Source organism: Taudactylus pleione, unplaced genomic scaffold (genome assembly GCF_031769625.1).
Source record: "Taudactylus pleione unplaced genomic scaffold, aTauple2 ptg000019l, whole genome shotgun sequence".
In the NCBI taxonomy this organism is placed as follows: Eukaryota; Metazoa; Chordata; class Amphibia; order Anura; family Myobatrachidae; genus Taudactylus; species Taudactylus pleione.
The window spans coordinates 22,820,326-22,846,491 of record NW_028284421.1 but is presented as its reverse complement, the minus strand read 5'-3'; the positions used below and the strand labels follow the sequence as shown (position 1 = coordinate 22,846,491).

The window sequence follows — 26,166 nt, the reverse complement described above, 5'->3', positions numbered from 1 at the left end:
CACTTCACCTACACGCACATCCATAATGGTTAGCAAGACTGCAAAAACATCGGTACAATTGAGTACCATCGGACCCATACGCACAGTTAAGGCAGGTCAGACCTTTCTCAGGAATTGCTTCAGCGCAGTGGTATCGCAGTGGATAATTTATGCATGCCCATGCAATGGCGTTGAAATGCACTGGCACGCCTGCGTTCGGCCGACCACCCCCCGTCACCACCCACAAACAGCACTTCCTGTCAATCACGCTGCGATGGGTTGGTTTGCACACGCACACTGCGATGTATACTTATGCGCAGTTCGCAACAATCGTCCGTTTGCATGCATCTTAGCAACTGCGATCCTTGCTGAATCAGGCCCAGAGTCCGAGAACATGCAAACTCGCATGTTTTTCAGACTAAAATAATTCTCACAATTTAAACTCTCATCCAGATGTTTTCCCGTTTTGAAAATACAACTCGACCAATGTAATAGTGAGAGGGTTTACTCTCACATCTTCTAAACTCTCACCCTATTTCATTTGGCCCATACTGTATTTCTTATTTGCAGTAGATACAGCCTGCTTAATGGACTTTCCAGCATTTTATAGACTAGCCTGGAATTAGATGTGTACATTTCCTGTAAATATAAGGACTTCCTTTCTCCAGGGAAATAGTGGAGTCACTTTAGTACAAACACTCCGAATCTGGACTTTATGGTCATCTAGTGCTTTTTTATTACTAGTCCTGCTCCTGATTAAAGGGAATTCTTATCTAAAATTTTGTATTTGGCCCATTTGTCCAACAAGTTTTACCACAGCTAATCCAAGTATTGCATGAGGTGTGTACATCATTATATTATCATTGCATTTGATACATTTTGCCACAAAACCCTGAGTGAGATTTACAGATATCTGTCAGTAAAAACAACTATTACATTTCTTAAAATCTTCCCAATAACAAAATATCCATAAACTCATATGTCATTTTGTTAATTAGCAATTAATATACAATAATATTGTATTGATATCAATTATGTGTGTATATATATATATATATATATATATATATATGTGTCATTTATTGTTTATGCAAACACAATTCTTCCTAGTTTCATGTTTTGGTTCACACCTCTATGTAATAGGGTGCGACTTACAGCCGCTGCGGGAACTCCTGCGAGTCTTCCCATATTTTTAAAGCAGTAATCATTTTAAAGTAAAAACCAAGCTGATTTAGCTTTTTAATGATTGGCACTTTAAAAATACAGGTAGATTCGCAGGAGTTCCCACAGCAGCTGCAAGTCGCATCTTATTACATAAGCCCCATAGTCTTTTTTGGCATAAAAATAATATATATCTATCCAACTGCAGCTGTAAATTTATAGTGTGTATGTATAGCTATAATATAACTAGTATTCACATGTAGTAGGAGGCACCAGTTTTTCTAGAAAAGGGATTTTTAGCAAGGTTTTGGGTTTTCCATTCCTAGATTCTTCATTGTTTATTTTTATTTAGTTTGTCCAGATCTAGGGTATGGGGTATCTTTAACGGTGTGTGAGGAATTCCTATCTGGGGTATGATATTTTCTGAAGCAGGAGAAGATCCGATCTAGGGACTACTTTGCAATGAGGGAGGTGGCGGTGGTGGGGTGTCCGTGAGGGAAGTGGCAGTGGTGGGGTGTCAGTGATGGTGGTGGGGTGTCAGTGAGGGAGGTGTCAGTGTGGGAGAGGTGGCAGTGGTTGGGTGTCTGTGAGGGTGGTGGCAGTGGTGGGGTGTCAGTGTGGGAGAGGTGGCAGTGGTGGGGTGTCCGTGAGGGTGGTGGCAGGGAGATGGTGATGGTTGGGTGTCACTGAGTCAGGTGGCAATGGAAGGGTGTCAGTGAGGGAGGTGCTGGTGGTGGGGTGTCAGTTCTGGGATCTGATTTTTAATGCGTAATGCACACTTAACGACTTTCCAAAACTCCTCTCCAGGAGCAGCCTGGAGAAGAGATGCTGCTGACAGCTTCGGGAGGCAGGGCCGGACTGTAGATGTCATTAGGCCCTGCCCCTTCACGGGAAAAGGCCATGATTTGCAGGTCCGCAAGGAAAGGGCGGAGCTAAATGATGCAATTTGCTATTTTTTTTTAGCCCACCCCCTCCCTACAGACCCCAAATTACACGTAAAATCTCCCCATCCTGCATAAATCACTAGGAAGTGTGCGGGATGCGGGAGACCTGCCTTATCTTCTGGGGGTGCGGGGGCTAACCAAAAAAATCAGGAACCTCCAGCAACTTTCGGGAGAGTAGGCAAGTATGGCGTAAGGGGAGGGGGGGAGCAGATTTAGGCTCTTACTTTAAACAATTAAAAGAAAACAAATGGTAATAATTAGTATTTATTACACAAATATACAGTTGTCACTATTTTACACTTACATTTTTTGCTGTATATCTGATAAATTTTAGGGTTTTTTTTACGTGAAACATGGACTACATATGGACTAGAATAGTTCCTTCTTTGCATTAGAATGGTTCCTGCAGTGTTTAACGGTCACTAGAGTGGTCCCTGCACTGTGTATTGGTCACTAGAATAGTCTCAGCTTAGTCCAGGGGCGTATCTATAATGGCTGGAGGGTGTGCGGTGCACACTCTGCACCCATACTTTGTATTACTTACCTCTCCGAAGTCCTGCGTCGGGTCTCCCAGCGCTGTTCAAATGCCGGAAAATGGCGGCCGCAGCCATTTTTCCAGCAATCTGTGCATGCGTCTGCCCCCAGGCTAAAAGTTGCCAGCCAGTTTCTGGGTATAAATACATACTGCTTTGCAGCGCCATAACAAGGCTAAGATTCGCCCTGTGCCAGCCTATGCCCTAAGCGCCTGATGTCATGACATTGCATGCATGATGTCATTATGTTACACAGAGGGGGCAGGGCCAGCAGCATTGGGAAAGTGCAGAGCTGAACAGAGAGTCCTGAGGATGCTCTGCTCAGTTGCACAGACTGCAGGGTGCCCGTTCCAGGCTAGCCACAAACAAAGGCCGTGGGGCGGCAATGGTGCCACCCACAGAGTCCTGCACTCTGTGCAGCGGCACCGGTCGCATGCCCCTAGATACGGCGCTGCTGTTGCATCTGATTATCAATATTTTGGTTCAATACTGAGATTATATAGCAATATACCTGCTGTACTGATAATTGCAGTTAGAGAAGCGTTCTTCAGTACACATGTGCAAATTGGTCAAATATTCATTTGCACCCTACAGGTTCCATAGTGACAATCACGCATCGATCCAAAAGATCAATTTGAGCTCTCCAATCGGCCATTCCTAATATATACCATGACTGTTGCCATAGCTACTTTGTACTGTATTATATTTTTATCTTGCAGAATGCAGTAGAACACTGCTGCCACCATGTGCACATTAAGAAATAAGCAGCTTAAACATTTGCTCTCAAATTAATTCTCATAATTATACAAAAGCACAATGCCTAAATACCAGGGCCGGTGCTAGGGTGTTCAGCAGCCCACTGCAAACTATAAATTTGCACTCTCCTTTCCATTTTCCATGAAGGGACATTGTGCACCTTCACAAAGGAGGGGTGTGGTCTCACAAGAAAGAGTCGCGGTCACACAATAGTACCCCCAATTAATATTACGCCACACAATAGCACCATCTTATTCAAATTACACCACACAAGAGTAGCGTCCCTTATTCACGTTACGATACACAGTAGTACCCCTTATACACAATGCACACAATATTGCCCCTTATACCTATAATGCACACAGTAGTAGTGACCCTTATACAATGCCCACAGTAATAGTGCCCCTTACACCTAATGCCCACAGTAGTAGTGCCCCTTACACATAATGGTAAACACAACACTATACTTACCTGAAACCCCACTCCTGTGCCCACCGCCCATCTGACAGCTGCTCACACCCAGCACTATGACATCTCTCCCTACACCCACTGCAGGAGCCGGAAGGCGGAGCTCAGGAGTGAGCTCTGGCTGCAGGGAAGGAGCCGCCGGGCACCCGCTGGTAACAAAATCTCAGCGGGCACCTGGCAAACGAAGAAGGCAGTGGCGGCGCCTCTGTAGCCCCACAGCTCTCTACATTGCAGAGCCCTCTGGACGTATTGCATCGGCCCTGCTAATTACACATTTCTTGGTTCAAAAATGGCCTGCATTTAACAAAAGTCCTGGAATTCAGATCTCGTTCTCCCTGTGTCTCACCCTCACTTTTGTGATAACTTGATTGTAAAAGATTAATCATAGGTTAGGTGTAGAGGGAGACCTGGATCAGTTCCCCATTATACTAATATAACCTCTGTTGTATACAATGTAAAGAGGACACTTTCCACCTTTACCACTAATACCCCTTTTACACCTACCTAAAAATCCCGGGTTGTTGCGCATCAACCCAGTATTTTTGTTTGTGTAAATGGATCCACCCAGGGATCCAACTCAGGTACTTTGCAGGGTTGGCCACTGATAGTTCCCCTGGCACCCTTCACTATAAACTGTGCGATCCAGATCACGATGACCCAGATCATGCCGCATGCCGCCGATTGTCATCTACAAGCGCCACTGAAGCCGGACAATCTCCAAGCGTCCACTGCAACGCCGGAAGAGGCGGGTTACTGCAGACCTGGCTCAGTTGTGACCGGCACTGTCTCGGGAATATACTGGGTCGGTGCTGCTGTATGAAAGGGGTAAGTTCAGGGTCTGTTCCGGATTGGAACCCTTTGGTATAAAAGTGGTATAATACTATCATCTAGGAATTGAAAAATGTGTTATCTCATCAATGAAGAGCTCCACACTACCTTATGGTCTGAGCTGGTACATACTGTTTAATGGAATTGTCTCTATTTCTCAACTAGTACTACACCAGACATGGGCCTGATTCAGAGGTGCACGCAGTGTTGAAGTCAGACGTAATGGAGCAATATTTGGCAACTGCGCATGCGCCAAAGCCACATTATGCACGTACGGCGATGATTTTGAGATGGCAGTCACACTGAGGAATCTTTTTGCAAAGTGAGTGACAGGTAGTCAGTGTTTGGAGAGGAAGTGGGGTATGACTAGAAAAACACAGACATGCAGGGTTGCTCAAATGTTCGATGTACGACCGACATTCCTTCTTTTGTATGCAAATGACGCGGCGGATGTGATTCTCGCTTTTGCAAACTCACTTCTTATTAAATCGACACCTCTACTTCATTGCATCACGCTGCTATGCTTTACTTGTTGACGCAGACTGGCATATCTGCAGAACGTGCTTGAGTACTGGCTCTGCTTCTGTGCATTTACTGTGGTTGACGTGTCAACTTGTTTGATGACCATGGCTAACTGCAATTTATAGCATTGCCAGTGGTGACTTAAGTCTGTAAATGCAGAGCATTGTCTGTAATGGTAACCCCATTGTCTATATGTAAAGCTTTTGACAAGTTATGCAGCGCACTGTGCATTTTTATTTCTATAATATGGGCTAGACTATGGGGCATATTAAAATTGGGCGTGAGGTTTAGCGAGGAAAAAAACTTGCGCCCCTCGTTCCCAATTTTGGATTACCGCAGGTATGCGCGCTCCTGATACCCGTGATATCCAATTACAAACAGTGGTCGCTGGGCTTTAGCTCTGAAAGCCCTGCGCCGCATAAAAAAAAATACAAAAAAAATTCTGCACTTGCCCGGGGGTCTCCGCGGCTCCTGATGGCCTCCCCTCTATCTTCTCACTGGAGAGGGGGCTGCTGGGAGTCCTGGGGGCTGGTGGGAGGGGCACAGGCTGCTGGGAGATGTAGATCTCCCAGCACCCATACCGACCTTTTTTTCGTAAAATTGGGGATTTTAGGAAAAATTGGCCATGCTCTGGAGGTGCGCAAAAAAAAAAAAAACCCTCCTGGAGCGCAAAAAAGTAAAAAAAACCACACCTAATTGAATAGGAAAAATCCTGCACCTCCAGTCAAAACCCTGCAGGTGCGGGATTTTTGCTATTCTCATTGAATATGCCCCTATATCTGGTTATTTTCAAAGCTATTAGGGTTGTTGAAAAAAGTTCTTGGCAGGGCAGGATTATCGAAAAAGCAGTATAGGCAGCCATCTAGAATCAGGTTGTACCTGGGAGGACCATTTTTTCCCACAATGCTAATATGTGCACTGAAGTTACAAGTTAAAATTACTGCAGCTAAGCATCACACAGACCTAGGTCCTACCACCAGTCCAGGAATGGATCGCCATTTGCAACCCCCTTCCTCTAGCCACAAATAAATAGGTAAGGTTGAGCCCTGTCCCCTCACACGCACCTTGTGTATGATAAGTGTACCCAGGGCTGGATTAAAGCTTGTGAGGGCCCCAGGACAACTAAGTTGTGGGGGCCCCTACAAGCAACACGGACCTACCCCCCCCTCCCAGGCCTCACGGAGCCCACAAACCCCGCTCTTTCCCCCACCCCCTAAGCCACACAGTGCTCTAAATGCCTCCATCCTCTCCCCTGTAAAATTACCTGTCATGCTCCCGATTCCGGCAGAGCTGCTATGGTGCTCCCTAGTTCCCTCATCAGCATCACTGATGTCTCTGATGAGGGAACTCAGTAGTCGGGAGCCGCTCTGCACTATATGCAGCAGAAAACAGCTGCCGCAACAAAGCCCCCATCCGGGAACAGTTACCACTGGGCACCTGTTCTCAGCAGGGCCACACTGACCCTGTATGGGAGCCCTTCTGAGTGTGGAGGCCCCAAGCCTGCCGTCTCGGTCACCCACCCCTTTAGTCCGGCCCCGAGTGTACCTCATGATTTTCAGAATTCTGCTTTGTTCATCGATGTTAGGTATAAATTTGTTAGACCTACATCTGCTTTTTCCACAAAAACAGTATATATAAAGACATGGACAAAACTGTTGGTATTCACAGCTCATAGAAACAATGCTTCATTCCTCCTGAAAAGTGATTAAATTAAAAGCTTTTGTCTCATGTATACCTGCATGCCTTCGACATGTCATAGAATAAAGCACAGAAACTTATAGTAGAGCTATTATTGCTTATTCTACAATGATATTTTAAAATGGCCTGGACAGATTTGTTGGTACCCCTAAGAAAATATAATAATGAATTGAATTATAGTGATATTTCAAACTAATTGCTTTCTTGAATTAGTATCACTCATATTTTCAATCTCCTAATCAGTCACTCAGCCTATTTAAATAGAGAAATGTAGTCACCCTGCTTTTTGGCATCATCGTGTGAACCATGATGTGGCATAATCGTGTGAACCACTGACCATGGGCCAGAGGAAGCAAAGGAGAGAGTTGCCTGAGATCAGAAAGAAAATGATAGTCACATACGTTAATGGTAAAGGCTATAATGACATCTATAAGCAGCTTAATGTTCCTGTGACTACAGTTACAAATATTATTATGAAGTTTAACCTCCCTGGATGCGGCCACAAGAGAAAAATTGACCCCAGATTAAACAGAAGGATAGTGAGATTGATAGAAAAATCCAAGGAAAACTCCCAAAGAGGTACAAGCTGAACTCCGAAGTCAAGGTACGTCAGTGATCGCACCATCCAACGCCTTTTGAGCAACAATGGGCTCAATGGAAGACTCCACATTTGAAAAAAGAAAAACTACATAATAAAGCCAGACTAGAATTTTCTAAAATGCATACTGACAAGCCACTAAGTTTATAGGAGAATGTTCTTTGGCCAGATGAGTCAAAACTGGGACTTTTTGGCAAGTCCACATCAGCTCTATGTTCACAGATGAAAAAATAAATCTTTCACAGAAAAGAACACCATACCTACTGTGACACATGGAGGAGGCTCGGTTAGGTTTTGGGGCTACGTCTGGCATAAGGCATTCTGGAGCGAAAAAGACTGCCCAGTGTCCGAAATATCTGTCTCAGTCGCAGGTCATGGGTCCTCCAACAGGCTAATGACCCAAAAACACAGCTAAAAGCACCCAAAAATGAATATAAAACATTGGACAACTCTGAACCCTGATCTGAATCCTATTGAACATCTACGGAAAGAGTTGAAACATGCAGTCTGGAGAAGGCACCCATCAAACATGAGACAGCTGGAGCAGGTTGCTCAGGAAGCGTGGGCCAAACTACCTGTTCAGGGAGTAGAAGTCTCATTGAGAGTTACAAAAATTGCTTGATTGCCTCTAAAGGTTATGCAACAATATATTAGATTAAGGGTCCAATCATTTTTGTCCATGACATTTTCATTTGTTTTAAAATATTCTGTTTAATCAAAAATAAAATGCAAAGTCTGATTTCTATAAAATATGGAATATACAATGATGGATGCCAATTACTTTTGTCACGTTCAAGTTATAGCGGAGAAAACCTTGGGTTCTTTTTTTTTGTGGAAGTGTACCAACAAATTTGTCCACGTCTGTAGATGTGAGTTTATTTTGGCTTGTAATATGACTATTTTTGTTTACATTTGGACTAGTTATACTACCTTTGCTCCATGGCTGTGGGGGCAGCACGCACAGGAAAACCGACTCAGCAACAGTTGAGTGGAGGTAAGGGGGTAGCAGGAGGTACAGATGTTTAGAAGGGGTTAGTATAACAGGGTTTAATGATGAGGGTGAAGGGGTTAATATTACTAATGGAGATAAGGGCGTTAATTATGTTGAGTTTTTTATGATGAAGTGAAAGGCGTAAATTAAGTTTGCAGAGGGGTTAATCAATGGTGAGTGGATAATGTGTGGTGTTCATAAAATGATTTTATGGTGGTCACTGGGATGCCTTGTGTACTGTATCTATTATATCATGCCATAAGCTGCCCCTTCTATGTCATGGGCAGTGGAAGCCACAGCACATTTGCCCAAATATGCACCAAGATCATCAATTACACTCCATGTTATTTGCAGTTTATTATATGTTTGATTATCAGTGCTTAGAGCAGTAATTCCCAACCTCGGTCCTCAAGGCACAGTCCTGGTTTTAGTGATATCCATGCTTAAGCACAGATGGTTAAATCAAAATAACTAACGTACTAATTAAGTCATCTGGGCTCAACTATGGCTATCCTTAAAACCTGAACTGTTATGGTGCATACACACGGTCAGACTTTTCTTCAGATCTGAACAATAACGATTTAAAAAAATCCTTCAATCGTTCATATCTGAAGGAAAATCTGACATATCTGTCAGATGAACGATTTGAACGATGTGCGTTCCCGATGGTCAGATAACGATATCTGACATCTGATGTGTTTGCAGTCAGACTTGGACGGTCCATTTATTTTAATGCAGTCAAAAATCGTTAAAATCTTTGGTAAAATCGTAAATCTGACCGTGTGTATGCTCCATAAGTGTGCCTTGAGGACCGTGGTTGGGAACCCCTGGCTTAGAGTGTGCAAAAGCATCGTGTTTTTTTTTCATGTCACTACAAGTCTCAGCTTGGTAGCATGTCAGTATGGAATCGGTATGAAATACACTCTTTGGTGCCTAACCATAACCTCCCCCTCCCCACACCCTAAATCTAACCTCCCTTAGTGCCCAACCCCATTAATTACCTGCGGCATCCCGGCAGTCAGGATGCTATGCTGGGCATACACTATACAATTATATGTCAGATATCTGTCCAATCTGGCTGGTTGGAATGAAAACCTGGTAATCTATGGGAGCAAATGACAGTCCATCATATGGTTTTAAGTACTGGAAAAAGGACCAAAAAAAAAATTGTTCAAATTGGTTAAATTCGTGTTTTTTAACCAATTTGTCTGAACAACCATTTTTGTCTGTTTTCCAGTATCTGTGAGCAAATGGACGATTGTCATTGGCTCCCATACATTACCAGGTTTTCATTACAACCAGCCAGATTGGACAGATATCTGACTGATAATTGAATAGTGTATGTCCAGCATTAGCAGTGTTATTGACCCATCTGATGGGTTCTTGTTTGGGAAGATATGCACTAAAAACCTCAATTATACGTCATGTTATTTGTAGAGTTTATTATATCTGTTTTGACAATCGGTGCACTTAGAGGGTGCAGCAGCATCTTTTTTTGGTTTTGGGTGTAAAGTGTTTTGTATCCAGTGTTAATAGAAATAAAAGCATTAACATGTTTAGTTTTGTTATAATGTTAAATATGAGGAGGGAAAAAAAGATAATTAATTATAGAAACCTGCATAAATAAATAGGGATACAGATGAATATGACCTCAGGTGGGTGGGGGTTGCCTAGAACATCATGTGATCCGGTTCTAGTTGATGGAAGTATGTGGGGGTCCTTGGCCCATTAACATTCTGTGAACACATTACACGTTTCCAGTGTCAGAACCTTTTTTTTAGTGTTTTTTTCCTACTTTCAGTTAGGTCAGATGTTCTCTTTGTCTGAGGCAAATCAATGTCTTCCAAGCTTATCCGTTCTTTACTTTCCTTCCTGTTCTGTTTCTTGCACTTTTTTCATACTCTCACTGTAATTAAGGTGCAGTGTACCAATGTAATAACCTGATCATTTGCAAATTCTCACAAAACAACTTATTAGGGTCTGTTAACAATACATTAAATTGCATCTTAAAGTAAATGAATGCAAGTCTACTTTTTTTTTTTTTTATCAACAAAATGATGCTCTTGTGCATGATCCTTAAGTATATAGAATTGTCACGTTAGAAGTCCTGTCTGGCAGAGGTGATAACACATTTTAGAGCAGTAATTGTATATTGCTACTGTTAGAAACAAAATAGTCTCAATAGATTGCAGACAACTCTGCATTAGCCAAAGTGAGCATAAGTTAGTTGTGTACCTGGACAAACGATGTTGCAAAGCAAGGGGTGCGAATTTTGCATGTGGGGTAAATACTGGCTGCTTCTCCATGTAGCCCACAAATGCTGGACAGCTTTATTTTTACACTGTAAATTAGCATTGTTAGGACACGCCCCTCCCAAATCTAATTCTCTCTGCACATTTTATATCTTGGTAACCCCACCTGCATTGCAGCACGTGGGGTTACCAAGATGCAGTTACTTACTCTATTCCCAACTCTGAATCATGCCCTTAGTCAGCAACAGTAGCATAGGCATCCAGTCTATGCCAAGCATGTCACACACACTTACATTTCATTTGTTGCAAACCATTTATTTTATTTATGCAACAAAAGTATTAAAGTTTAGGCATAAACTATAACTTTTGTAAGGCGCTGTGGAACACTTATAAATAAATCATAATAATAACTATATAAAACAAAATCCACCTCTTTCATGCTGGGTACACACTTGCCAATGTTGTTAATTTGATCGACGAGCGATCCACCAATTGCATCGGCAGGTTTATACACACAATATGTCTGTGAATGACGTTGATCACAGGCATATTGGTTCGGCCCACAGCACAGCCAATATGGATATACAGGTATATGAAAGCTAGAACGGTGCATCAGCATGTTTGTACGAGCGACCCGCCGACCATCTGTACTCTTGCTGTAGGGACCACCGCCATCACAACATGGTAGGGATGGACATCGGAAGCCCACCATCAAATGATGGCTGGGCTTCCACCATTGAAACTTTTGATAAGATGGTAACTAACAATCGCATCAAAAGTATTCGATGGTAAAAACTATTTAAAGGGCTGGTGGCAGAATCCACTGAATGGGGGCAGAGCCTCGCAGCTCCCCTGCCCACGTCACTGTGGGGACGTGTTCAGCACTCTTGGAGATGCTGGGCTGCCCCCAGACTCCCCCGAACACTGAACAGATGCCGTGAGCATACGCATAGCATCTATTCTCCCACTGCTGACCCGCTATGCAGAGCAGCAGTGTGCGCTTTACCCCCGCAGCTAGCCATTGGATGGCTGGCAACCATCGAATTCCTGGTATTCAATGGAAAAGGTACTTCCATTGAATCGGAAACATCGACAGTTTCTAACCATTGATTTCCAATGTCCATCCCTACAACAGGGAGAATTTAAATGCCCACCCAGTTGTTATATCAGCTCAGACATATGAAGTGGCTGATTGACAAGTGTATATAGCTTACCAATGGGCCGCTCGCCTGATCCATCATCTCAGTGTGTACCCAGCATAAACAACTAACTAGGTCACGTATAAGATGAAAAAAAATAATAATTGTTAAACATGGTCACAAACCATAATCTATACCCAAGCAGCAAAGAAAGTACCAGTCAGTGGCCCATTCATAAGCAGCCAATCATAAACAGTTTGCTAGTGCCAGCAATCACGGCTACTATTTTCACCTGCTCCTGACCACCCAGAAATAAATATGGCTTTCCCAGGAGTGTTCAAAACAGCGGGAAGCACTGAAAACTGCATAGTCATCAGCTAACTTATTCAGTATACGACATGCTAACTAGTGTAGTACTCACTCTGCACCAGCCACACTGGTTTTCACTGTTCCCTTATGTAGACCACTCCAGAGGATAATGTGTTCTACTTTTCCAGTAAAAGGTGCACCGAATTAGAGCAAGATTGTGGAATGTTGAAAGAGCGAATATTGTAATGAATGCCTAAATTAATAACATGATCGTGTTGTCTGCACACATTATATTGTTGCAAAGTAAAGGACCGTGTTGTCACTTCAGGGTGGTGCTGTATTCAAATGGAAGACTTGATCTAGTCAGCCTTAAATAGGGAAAGAGGGAGTTCTCAGACTATAAAAGCATTTAAAAGCAACTAATTAGGATAGATTTAGGGTTTAAGAGTGCTGTGCACTGTGTTCCTGTGGATGGGGCAATTGCTGATAGACAAGATGGCTGATCTAATAAAGAGATGAACATAATTAGCTTAGTGCTAGTGATTGCCAAGGGAAAATTGGATGCGTGTTTGCACATTGTGTGAGATCCTGATAATAAATTGCATAGTTGTTTCACCAAAATACAATGTAAGTATCATCTTGAAGGTGGTAGTGCCTAGTTTCTCTATTCAGAGAGGTATTCCAATGATCCACTAACAGTTGGAGTTCCCCAAGGTTCTGTTCTTGAACCTCTTTAGGTGAACTCATTAACTCCTTTGACCTCCAATATCATCTCTATGCAGATGATACTCAAATTTACCTTTCCACCCCTGACCTCTCCCCCTCGCTCCTTACCCGTATCTCCAACTGTCTCTCTGCTGTCTCTTCGTGGATGTCCCAGCGCTTTCTTAAACATAACATGTCTAAGACTGAGCTGATCATCTTCCCACCCTCTTCCATTACATCACTTTCCACAATTTCATTATCTATTGATGGCACAAATATCTCCTCTAGCCCCAAAGTGCGCTGTCTTGGAGTTATCCTAGATTCCTCCCTCTCCTTTAAACCGCACATTCAGCACCTCTCGCAGTCCTGCCGTTTTCACCTAAAAAATATCTCCAGGATTATACCCTTCCTCACCCAGGATGCCACTAAAACCCTCATCCACTCACTGGTCATATCCAGATTGGACTACTGTAACCTTCTCCTAGCTGGCCTCCCAGTCTCTCACCTCTCTCCACTACAATCGGTTCTCAATGCTGCTGCTCGGCTCATCTTCCCCTCCCCTTCCCCTTCAGAAGCCAATTCAAGGTTCTTACATTCGCCTACAAAGCCCTCACCAAATCCTCTCCCGCATACATTTGTGACCTTCTCTCCCTTCACACTCCCGCCCGTCCACTTCACTCAACTAATGCATGCCGCCTCTCTTGCCAACTGATTACTTCCTCCCACTCCCGCCTCCGAGATTTTGCCCATGCTGCTCCCTACCTTTGGAATGCTCTCCCCATCAGACTCTCCACCTCTCTACAAACGGGCTCTCAAGACCCACTACTTCTTCAAGGCCTTTCAGCTGTCATCCTAACCCACCTCATGCTCTTTCCTCCCTATCTTCCCCTTCTGTGTCACACCTGTCTGTCTGCCCCTCCCCTTAGAATGTAAGCTCTCACGAGCAGGGACCTCTTCCTTCATGTGCTTCTCTTTAATTTTCTTCTACTCTCTACTCCCCATTAGGGCACCTAACACGGGACTGCCAACTCCCGGCAGCTTATTGTGAGTGCTTTAATCACTATTTCAGCAATGTATATAAGTCGAGTCCGTGTCCTGCACTGTAAGTTACTTATTTCTTGTTTACCTATTAGTTCTATGTAAGGCGCTGCAGAACAATTGTGGCGCCATATAAATAAAGGATAATAATAATCCAGTATCTTCAAATGTCTTCTGCCCCAATTGAGACAGGACATTTGTGTAAGTTCATACAGTGTCTAAGTTACCACAGAACAGCTGCTGTACTGCCATTATCATAGAAAAACTTCACAATTAAAGTATAATCAGGCAGAATGAGACCCATTTCGACTAATAAATTTACAGGATATGCATGTGATATCCACACTGTACCTTTATAGCTCTCTGCTGTTAGGGAAAAACTGTACGGTTTACCTTTTATGGCAGCATTATTTCCCTATCGGCAGATGATGGAACTATTTTTTTTTAATTGTTAATAAAATCCCTTTCCCCATGCCTTGGAAATTGTACTTACTATATTTGGTGTCATCCTACCTATTCGTTAGAACCGCAGACAGCTATGAATAGGTGAAGTGTGTTAATAACCATGTTGTATGCATACATACATTATAATCCTGTGAAAAGTCTGTCAGTGACACACACAGTGATGGCTCTCTTGTGCCATCAGTTGTCTGATAGACAACATTCTGTTGTCATTAACACCCTACTGTTTAATAGCACCACACATCACTGCAATTCTGCATAGCCAAACTGATCCATTGTGTCTCTCCATCAGCAGCAAATGCTGGGACAGCTCCTCCATGATGAGGTGGTATGGGCAAGACCGCGGGCACTGAACATGCATTGCAATGATTTAAAAAAATTAAATAAAAAAAGACAGCTGCCAATGCATTACATTAGTGGTAATAAGCAAATACACACAGACCAGCACAGAGAGATGGGCAGCAAAGAGCAAAATCACTTATTTTTACAGAGAAAAAAAAATATGCAGTAGAGTTAAATAAAAAAATAAAGTCAAGGATAAAAGAGAAGGTGAAGGAGCTCGGCTGGGGTGGTGACAGAATAAAAATATAAGGATACACAGGCTGATCAGAGGAACAAACTACAGGAGAGACACTAAAATGCAGCTAGAGGGGAAAGAAATAAAATAAAATAGGGGTAGAGTGTGAATAAACGTGGAGAGGGCAATAGGGAGTGGGGACAGAAAGAGGGCAAAGAAAGGGCAAAAAGAACGGGAGAGATGGGAAGAAGAGACAGGGATAAGGGTGAGAGAGGGTCAGAGATGGGAAGGTAGGGGAGAAAAAAACCCTGCAATGTTGGGCATAACTAGCGCCCAGGCAAGCACTGGCAATAAAAATGGGTTGTACTGAAGAACTCTGCAACTTTCAACGACAGACTGTCATAGAATGACACCTATACAACAAGTGAGCTAGAGTTGCCACGGCCAACTGTAAACGCTTTTACTGTGCGGTGGAATCACAGAACAGGACTGCAGGATACTGAAGTGTGTAGTTCACAAAAATCTGTCCTCAGTTGCAACACTCACGATTGATGTCAGCACAAGAACTTCATTGGCTGGGTTTCATTGGCTAACCAGACACACACAGGCCTCAGATCACCATGCACAACTGGATAGAGTGGTGTAAAGCACACCAACAATGAATTCCATAGCAGTGGAAATACATTCTCTGGCATGACAAAACCCTCTTCACCATCTGCTAGTCTAACAGATTAATCTGGGTTTGGCAGATGCAATGATAATCCTTGCTGCCTGAATGCAATACCAACAGTAAAGTTTGGTTGAGGAGATATAATATGAGATATGGTAAGAACTTACCCTTGTTATCTCTATTTCTACGAAGTCAATAGGGTTCCACAGGATACCTTGGGGTATAGGTGTGACATCAGTCGCTGGGCACCATAGAGTTAAGCTTTTCAGCCTCCCAGGATGCACTAGGGTCCCCCCTCCTATACCCCGCCCCCGAGCCAAGGCACCTCAGTTAGTTATCAAGCCATAGGCCGGAGGAGGAGAAGGAAGAGAGAGAAAAAAGATCTGGACACATACAAGAATCACATTCTCACCAGAGGGAGATGGAAAACCGGTGACCAGAGCAAAGCCCATCTGCAGCACAGGTGCGACAGAGCGGGAGTCCTGTGGAACCCTATGGACTTCGTAGAAATAGAGATAACAAGGGTAAGTTCTTACCATATCTCATATTTTCTACTTCAGGGTCCATAGGGTATCCACAAGATACCTTGGGGATGTCCCAAAGCAGTATCCTTTAAGGGTGGGGACGCTCCTGTGCAGAAAGGAGAATCCGCCGCCCGAAGGAAGCATCCTGAGAGGCGAAGGTGTCAAACCTGTAATACCTCACGAAGGTATGGACAGAGGACCACGTAGCAGCCTTGCAGATCTGAACTGCCGAGGCACCACGTCGAGCTGCCCACGAAGGACCCACAGACCTAGTGGAATGAGCCTTCAGAGAAGGAGGGACCGGTAGGCCTTCATGAAGATAAGCTTCAGAAATAGCCATACGGATCCAGGCTGCCAATGTTTGCTTTGAGGCCAACCCTTTTTACGGAAGCCATAGAGGACAAACAAAGCGTCCGACTTCCTAAACGAAGAAGTGCGGTCAACATAAGTCCTTAAGGCCTGCACAACATCCAAAGAGGCCTCACCCACGGAAAGACCCGGTGAGTTAAAGGCCGTAACAACTATTTCCTCATTAACATGAAACTGGGAAACAACTTTGGGAAGAAACTCAGGCCGAGTGCGGAGCACTGCCCTGTTCCCATGAAAAACCAAGAAAGGGGGTCTACAAGAAAGAGCCCCTAACTCAGAAACACGTCTGGCCGAAGCAATGGCCAGAAGGAAAACAGTCTTAGCTGTTAGCCATTTAAGATCCACTGAGCCCAGTGGTTCAAACGGCGGTCCTTGGAGAGCCCTCAGGACCACAGCCAAATCCCAAGGCGCCACAGGTGGAACAAAGGGCGGCTGAATGCGGAGAACACCTTGCATAAAGGTGCGCACATCCGGGATTGTAGAAATCCTACGGTGAAACCAGACAGATAGGGCCGAAACCTGTACCTTCAAAGAAGCAAGGCGAAGTCCATGATCTAGTCCCGCTTGCAGGCAGGCGAGAATCCGAGACAGACGAAACTCCCGCGGTGCATAACCTCTCGGTCGACACCACTGGAAGAACGTATGCCACACGCGATGGTATATCCTCGCGGAAGACGGTTTCCGAGCTCGTAACATGGTACGCACCACAGAGCTAGAAAACCCCCGGGACCTCAGCATGGCCGTCTCAACAGCCACGCCGTCAAAGACAGTCGAGTCAGGTCCGGGTGAAGGCAAGGACCCTGAGACAGAAGGTCCGGTCGTAGCGGCAACCGCAGAGGACTGTCCACGGACAGACCCTGAAGGTCTGAGAACCAGTGCTGTCTGGGCCACGCGGGAGCTATCAACAGGAGCGTCCCTCCTTCCTGTTTGAATTTCCGGATTACCCGTGGAAGAAGGGAGACCGGAGGGAACAGGTATGCGAACCGGAACGTCCACCGGACGGACAGAGCATCCACCAGAGACGCCCCTTCGTCTCTTGTGCGAGACACGTACACCGGCAACTTGTTGTTGTGCCGGGACGCCATGAGGTCGATCTCTGGAAAACTCCACCTGTCCACCAGCAGTTGAAAAATGTCCGGGTGCAGGGACCATTCCCCCGGATGAACGTCCTGGCGACTTAGAAAGTCCGCCTCCCAATTTAGCACTCCCGGGATGAAGACCGCTGATATGGCCGGAAGATTGCGCTCCGCCCAAACCAGGGTCCGAGAGACCTCTACGAGAGCCGCCCGACTGCGAGTTCCTCCTTGCCTGTTTATGTAGGCCACGGTGGTAGCGTTGTCCGACTGGACCTGCACCGGGTGACCCTGGAGAAACCGCTGTGCCTGCTGGAGAGCATTGAAGACCGCACAGAGTTCCAAGATATTTAATGGAAGCTCCGCTTCTGTCGGCGTCCACCTGCCCTGGAACAAGTGTGGACCCGAAACTGCTCCCCAGCCCCGAAGACTGGCGTCCGTTGTCAACGGGACCCAATTTGGAACCCAGAACGGACGTCCCTTGTTGAGGTGGGTCGTCTGTAACCACCAAGCAAGGGACAGGCGAACCTCCGGGGTGATCACAATCGTCTGGGACTTCAGAGACTGAGGCAGCCCGTTCCACTTGGACAGGATCAGGTGCTGCAGAGGTCTGGAGTGAAACTGGGCGTATTCCACCATGTCGAACACTGACACCATGGAGCCCAGTAACCTCATCGCCGAGTGTAGGGACACCCGGCGGCTGTGCAGACAACTGCGCACCCTTGACTGTAAAGCAGAGATCTTGTCATCCGTCACGAAGATCCTTTGCTGTCCCGAGTCCAATAAGGCTCCAAGATGCAGAATCCTCCGGGACGGGATTAGAGTGGACTTCTGCCAGTTGATTAGCCAGCCGTGCCGTTGCAGCAGTGCAATGGTCAGGTCCAAGTGGCGTAACAGGAGCTCTGGAGATCCTGCCACCAATAACAGGTCGTCCAAGTACGGCAACATGCGGACTCCCTGCAGCTGCAGAGAAGCCGCCATGACCGCCATCACCTTGGTGAAAACACGTGGTGCTGTCGCCAGGCCAAAAGGTAACGCCCGAAACTGGAAGTGGTCGCTGCGGATTGCAAACCTGAGGAACTGTTGATGGCGCAAAAGAATAGGGACATGCAGGTAAGCGTCCTGTATGTCCAATGACACCATGTAGTCCCCAGGTTCCAGCGCAAGAATGATGGACCGTTGGGTCTCCATCCGAAACTTCGGGACCCGTAAAGACTTGTTGAGTGCTTTGAGGTTGAGAATCGGACGATATGACCCACTGGGTTTCTGTACCAAAAATAGATTTGAATAGAAACCCTGGCCCCTCTGGGAGAATGGAACAGGCACTATAACTCCAGCCTGGAGCATAGTGTGCAATACCTTCCGCAGCTCCGTAGCCTTGTTCCGGTCTGATGGTAGACCCGTGGTGAAGAATCGAGCCGGGGGTCTGTGCCGGAAGGAGAGGGCGTATCCGTGGGAAACCACCTCCAGAACCCAAGTGTCTGTCGTAGTGGCCGACCAACACTGGGCGAACTGCAGCAGGCGGCCTCCCACCCTGGGATCCCCCAAAGGGAGGCCCAGACAGTCAGGCCGCAGGCTTGTCATCTGGCTTGGGGGCCGGACGTCTGGTACTCCATGCCTGCTTCCGGGGCTTGGCCGATTTCTTAGGACCAGCCTGTCGAGGAAACGACTGTGGTTTGGGCCTGCCCTGGGCCCTAGATGACCGAAAGGACGATGGTCCAGAACCAGAAGGAGCAGCGGCCGACGGGAGACAAGCCGATTTGGCTGCCGCCAGCGTGGCCACAATCTTATCCAGATCCGGACCGAAGAGAACTTCTCCGGTAAACGGCAACGCCTCCAGACCCTTTTTGGAATCTGCGTCCGCCTTCCAGGATCGCAGCCACAAGGTGCGACGAGCAGCCACCGCTGCTGAAGAAATTCAAGACACCAGAGTAATGTCTAGGGCCGCCTCGTTGATATAAGTGGCCGAATCACGGAGATTACCAATCAACTCCGCCTGTTCGGCCGGACAGTCGGAATCAAAAGAAGCCTCTAATGAATCCGCCCAGCGCTCCATCGCTCTGGCAACCCAGCAAATGGCCATAGCCGGTCGTGCTGCCCCCCCCCCCCACCCGCAAAGGAATAAGCGGACTTCAGGCAGATCGCCACCTTGCGGTCCGTAGCATCCTTAAGGGAGGACATAGATGGCATCGGCAATGTGGCACTACGGACAAGACGGGTCACGTGAGAATCCACCTGTGGAGGGGATTCCCACTTTGCAAAATAATTATCCGCGAACGGATAAGCCACCGCCAGGCGTCTCTGCGGCTGGTACCTTTTGCCAGGCTGTTTCCACGCCTCCTCTAAATGGTCCACCAACTGACCCGAAAGAGGAAAGACTGTGGCATCGCCCTTCACATCTTTGAAAAAGGCATACTTAGATTTAGCCGCTGGGGGAACTTCGTCCTCAATCACCAAGGCTGTGCGGACCGCCCGAATAGGTCCAGGAATATATACTTTGGACTTAGCATCAGCGTCCTTAGTATGGAGAGGTTCCTGATCGTAAGGATCCAGAATCTCCCCATCATCAGACGTCCCCTCGTCATCCTCATAAGGAGCCGACAGAGACGCCACTGGCCGTTTCTGCGGCTGCATCACAGACTCCCCTTGCAACACATCCGACAAGTGCTGTACAGAACTCGTCAGGGAGTTAACCCACGCTGGCTCCTGAGAAACTGGGAGCGGGGAAATAGGGAGACTGTGGGGTACCACCAATTGTCGTGGGAAACCCTGCATGGGTGACGACACCACTGACTGCTGGGATAAACCCATCGGTGTAAACGCGGGCTGCGGAGCTAACTGGCCCACTAAGGCTGTAAGCGCCTGAGCGAAACAAGCCCAGGGCGGCTCCTGTACCGGTGCTGTAACCGTAAGAGGCCGCGCCATGGACAAACACTGCCGGCAAAGGCCCTCCGCGCTACCCTCCCCCTCCGCTAACGGTACTTTACACGTAGTACACTGTAGCCGGAAGGGAAAATCACTTTCGGACATGATGGCACCACGTATGTGACCTCTCTCACCAATTATAACTTAAATAGGCGAGAGACCACCCTGCAGCACCGCACCGCAAGGGCTTAGCAGAAAGAACAGGGACAGTAATAAAGCTGACAGTTTAGAGAAAAGTTACAGGCAGCAGCGCTAGCACAGTCACATACAATGCAAAGAAAATCAATTCCTGCACTAACAGCACTGATCACTCAACTACGCAAACACAGGGCCTGGTAGGACACAGCGCTGCATACACAGACCTGACCACAGCGGATGAGAGGTATGCGGGGGGACCCAGACCACGATGCTTCCGTCCAGCGCCTCCAGCAGCGTTCACCATGCGTTCTGGAGAAGATGGCCGCCGAGGAGCAGAGAGGAGGCTGGCCTGGGTGAGGAGCGCTGCCACAGGACCAGTCGGCAGCGTGCAGAGAGGGCTGTGTGCAGCGGGGGAGGCGCCGGCTGTGAGACAGGGAAGGCGCGCTCCCCTGGCATGCATTTAACCCCTGGGACGCCGCAGCGCTACCGCTCTGCTGCGGTCCGCTGTCCCAGGGGGTAGTGGAAAGCGCAGGTTGGTCGCCTGGCTCCACGCTGCAGCCAGTCCCCAGGGAGCCCCCTGCCTGGGGGCTTAGGACCATGTGACCAGCGGGGACCCACCGCGGGACCCCGCTGCTTACCTTTGTCCCCCTTGGATCCGGCCATGGTCCGGAACATCTGGGGTCACCGCTAGCTGTGACCCCAGATGCTCACCAGCATCCCCGGATCGGTACCGGCGGGGGTGTAGGGAAGACAGCATGGACGTCAGGACTGACTGTCCATGCTGTACATCCAGATGTGCAGCCACAGCTGCACTGAAGAAAGCTTCAGGGGCTCTTCTAGCCCCCACTCCGACAGGTGCACCCGACGCCGGCCGGGCACCAAACTAAACTGAGGTGCCTTGGCTCGGGGGCGGGGTATAGGAGGGGGACCCTAGTGCATCCTGGGAGGCTGAAAAGCTTAACTCTATTGTGCCCAGCGACTGACGTCACACCTATACCGCAAGGTATCCTGTGGATACCCTATGGACCCTGAAGTAGAAAATGCAATTTTGTATGGTGGATGACAAATCTATCTAAAGCCAACGTATGATATATTGTCCCTTTGCAGATCAGAGGGCTATATCGTATGGTTCATGCAGTGTGTGCATCCGGGCCGTCGTACGCGTTGGACGCTCATCGCATCGTCCCATCTGCTGCTCTGCACAGCAGATGGGGCGATGCAATGAAACACGCCATGCTGCTACATGCAGCATGGAACAATACATTGCGCCATCGTACATCGGATCGTGTAGTGTGTACGGATGTATCGTTATATCTCGTCATTCTGTCGCTGGGTACACACATTGTATAATGCGTACCCAGATTTATGTATAAAAGTTAACTGTGTACATTTTAATATTTACTCAGTAAATGGATTTATCTCCATCCATCAAGCAGCAGGAGGTAGGTACTATATACACCTCATTTTACATTCCTTACGCCCTCCAAATGAACCCTACCCTTGGAAGCAGAAAAGGATCGCTAAGTTTATTGCAGCAAACCCTGTCAAACACCAGACTACAAGCCATACATAAAACTGGCGTGGGGGGGGGAGGAATGTGCAAGTCCATATTAATGGCCCTGGTTTTGGAATGAGATGTTCAATATTGTTGTGATGTCCAGGGGGCCTATGTATCAAAGCGTGATGTGAGATATAAGTCACCAACCAATCAGCTTCTAACTTACATTTTATAGGCTGTGTTTGAAAAATGACAGTTAGGAGCTGATTAGTTAATACTTTCTCACAATTTTCTCTCATCAAGCTTTGATACATAAGCCCCCATAGCCATGTAGTGAACATACAAACATACTGCAAATGAAGAGATATTTGCTACATTAGTACACTCACAATCTCCATAGTATACTGATATATTATAGGTCATAAGTCATACCACCACTCTGGTAAAACAAATGGATGTATTTTTTTTTTTCTTTTCTTTTTTTTTTTTTTAAACTGCAAGAAATAAAAATTCAACTTTGCCACAAAGACATCAAATGAGATTGCAAAAAGAAGAAGGAAAAACAAAAAAAAGCTACATAACAAATATAACTTTACATATTTATACAATTAAGTAAGGATTTTTGAGAAGGTGAGCCCATGGGGTTAAAGCTCCCCATTTACCGGAGTTCAAAGGTAGGTGGGGAAATGTTTATTCCATATACAATAAGTTCTGTTTACAACCAAGCAATAGAAAAGAACTTTATTGTAAAACTTTCAGAAAGGGCTCTTTTTTTTTCTTCCATTTTTAACGAAAATTCCTTCAGGTCACCTCCTGGTGTGGAAGAGGCGAAACTAGCAGAGGGGGGATACCTAAAAAATAAAACATTGAAATATCATTTTGCATTGTGCACCTGGGCAGGGCCTTGGGAATTTGAACTATGACTTGAAGATAAAATAATGGTAGATGACCAGGTCATGTAATTGTTGCTCAGCATCAGAGGAGAAGCAGTATATAAACTGAATTTTATACGACAGAGGTCTGAGATATATTTGCTGGCAGGAGATAAAGTACAAGACTAAGATGGTTATAATCCCACCCAACTGTTGATAAATAGCAGCAGCCTTGATGGTCCCATGATGACCATTGTTTGACATCGGACATTGCAAGAACTGTCATCTCTATAGTTAATTTTAGACCAATAAAAATCTATTTTCTAGGATGTGAATAATGTGAATTCCCATTGCTGATATTTTACATAATAATATGTTAAATACAATAAGACACTTCATGACTGTGAAAGAGCCGAGTAATGATGGTTAAATCATTGTATTCCTCCACCTAATGGGCAAGTTAATTTTTTTTTTAAAAATCGGCTTCCTGAAGGAAATGCCATGTTTTCCTAGACAAGACATCTCATCCACAATGTGTCTGTGTGTCTACTGTATACAGTCAGCAATTAGACAAAGTGCATTTTAGTCAAGAGGTACACAATCCTTGCATATTGTATCATTCTCTTATAGGAGAACCCCTCCTTCCTGCAATTACATGGGTCCACAATGTACTTTGTATTCTCTGAAGTGGGGAATCAGCAACAGACTAAGGTATGTAATTGCTAAACCATGACAGATCCTGCCACGAGGGCACAAAATATTTAGTGGTTAAACAGATTTAAAAACACACATGTGAAATATATCCCCATATTTTTTTTTTTTCCAGATTAGTGTCTTATAAAAGAACCTTTGCCAGGTCTATATACATTATACACAGTCATAGGGCATCTGTGTGAGCCCAGTACTATTATATTATTGGCATCCTGGTACTTTTTATGTATCACAGCTGTATCACATAGCCTATTTGTAAGAGGATTATTAAAAAGTTGTGGCTAAGAGCTTTGTGGTTAAAAGAAAAAGTGGGTGCTTAACGATTAAGAAGAAAAACAAAAACACAAAACATATGGAGACGGTTGATACAAGAAAGAATTAAGCGTTCTGTCTTCCCATGCTTTTTGGCCCTTGTTCCGGTCAGACACCAAGCAAACATCTTGACCTGGCAATAACCATGACAAAACTCAGGTATAATGTCAGAAGAAAGGCATAAGGAAACAAAAACTGAACCCAGCTCCAACAGTCACTCCCACAGCATCTGACAAACACAAAACTATACTGCGCAGAGTCCAAATGCCCCCTCTCCCACACAAAACCCTGTAGGGCAAAAGTGGAGCAATGCCATTCCACGACTGCTGTGACCATCAGACACCAGGTCACATGTGGTCAATAATATCCATGACTCCATAAACGTATTAGCCATGGCTGATGGAGTGTGCCAGCAAAGGGACAAAAAAAAAAAAAGAATCATCTTGTAACTTCAAAATAACATTTTAACAAAGTCTGTAGGTACAGGATACATAATCCTGACCCAGAAAGTTTTATTATAAGAATGAGGTGTTCAATGCTGCACAACAGTATTTCCCTCAGGCGCATAGTGAGGAGGAAAATCCCAAGTCTTCCCCTCATTGTCAAGTCCACTGGAGGGTGCTCTGAATAAATACCGTCCCATTCTGCAATATCAGATATTCCGAGTGTAGGAAGAGGAGAGCAGAGTTCATCGAGGGGGAAGGATTGGACTTGTGTCTCCTGTATCAGAATGGGAACTTGGCAGAAAACTCTGGTTGAAGAAATAACACCATTCAACTGATGTATTGGCTCATTCCAGACATGTCCTGTGATCCAGTCACATGACGACGTGTAGACGGGGACCATTTCCTTCCAGAAAGAAGATTAAGGGAAACATTAGAACATACCTACTAAAAAATAAACTACACATGCATGTTCTGAGAGTGGGTAAGAGCAACATGAAGGAATGGGAAAACTAGTCTGGTCATAAACGTGGTAGTTTCTCATGTACGCTGGACATGGAGTAGACAGAATAGACAAATGCCTCAAGCACAAGGTTTTTATAGTGTTTATTAACAGCTGAAGGAGAACTGTACATTCACCATTATGTCTGCATTTAACCTCTGCCAGCAAGACAGGGTCTTTCTACAGTCACTCTGACACTTTCACAAAAGGGGCCTACATTTTGAGATTGCTACAATTTTTTTATTTTAAAATTAACATTTTCAGGTTGGTGAATTTTCATGGCATTAAAGTTTAGTGCTAATTTTCCAGGGCTGGCTTCCATCTGCAGAACGTCAGACTCAATTCTCCATCTCTTGTGCTTACCCTACTATATGGATAGATGAGTGGTTGCGGTATGGTGACTGCTGGGAGGTTAGCTAAATGTACAACTCCAAGGATTATGCAACAAAGGGGACATGACAACCACTCAGATATTGCATTGTGAACATTATAGCAACTAAAGGGGATCAATATGAATGTAAATAGTTGGAATAAAATAAAATATGCTGTATAGACAACTTACCGTTCTCACCTCCTGGGGGGTGGATATAGCGATGGGGCTGAGCCCTGCTGACTTGCTACGATGGCCGTAGAAGACAGACCTGCAAAGAATAGAAATGATGTAAATTAGCATCTCCCACACATATAACCAGTGGCGATTCCTACCTTTGCCAGTCTGGGGGGCTGCAGCTTAGGTCAGCGCTGACCCAGACTCCCTAGTATTGCCATGCGCAGAAGCCGGGCTCCGAGAAGAAATAGATGGGAATTTAGAAAAAAATAAATAAAAAATTGTGCATGCGCAGCTGGAGTATAACAGCTTCTAGGGCTGCACAGATGAACATTACAGCCAGCAATCAGCACAGAGCAGGCTTCCTAATGGAAGCTCTTAAGGGGCATACACACGAGACGATATCTTTGAACGATAAAGATATATCGTTCCGTGTGTATGAATGAACAACCAACAATGCGCGCTCCCGCTGGACTATAACGATATCTGGTCGTCCGTCCGTACATGCAGGCCAATTCTGACGAGTTCGTCAACAATTGCCTGTTCAGAGATGTGGCAGGGTGACTTCACTGAAATATATCCATCATAGATATCTTTCAGTGTGTACACCCAATATCGTTTGTCCTGAGCTCAAGGGATATCGCTCAGCGATATTGTTGATGCAGCACATCGTTCCGTGTGT

At 45.7% G+C, this 26,166-nt stretch overlaps 1 protein-coding gene across 4 annotated transcripts in view; it reads right to left on the bottom strand.

Annotated features, from left to right (window-relative positions):
* Positions 1–22,823: 22,823 nt before the first annotated feature.
* ZNF609 (zinc finger protein 609) overlaps positions 22,824–26,166 on the bottom strand; it is a 153,797-nt gene continuing 150,454 nt past the window's right edge. For all 4 annotated transcript variants that reach the window (XM_088446092.1, XM_088446080.1, XM_088446073.1 and 1 more), the window contains 2 exons: positions 25,500–25,578; positions 22,824–24,841 (listed from right to left, as the gene is read on the bottom strand). In XM_088446092.1, the coding sequence (XP_088302218.1) occupies positions 25,505–25,578 (74 nt within the window). In that variant the 3' untranslated portion in view covers positions 22,824–24,841; positions 25,500–25,504. The remainder of the gene's footprint in view (positions 24,842–25,499; positions 25,579–26,166) is intronic.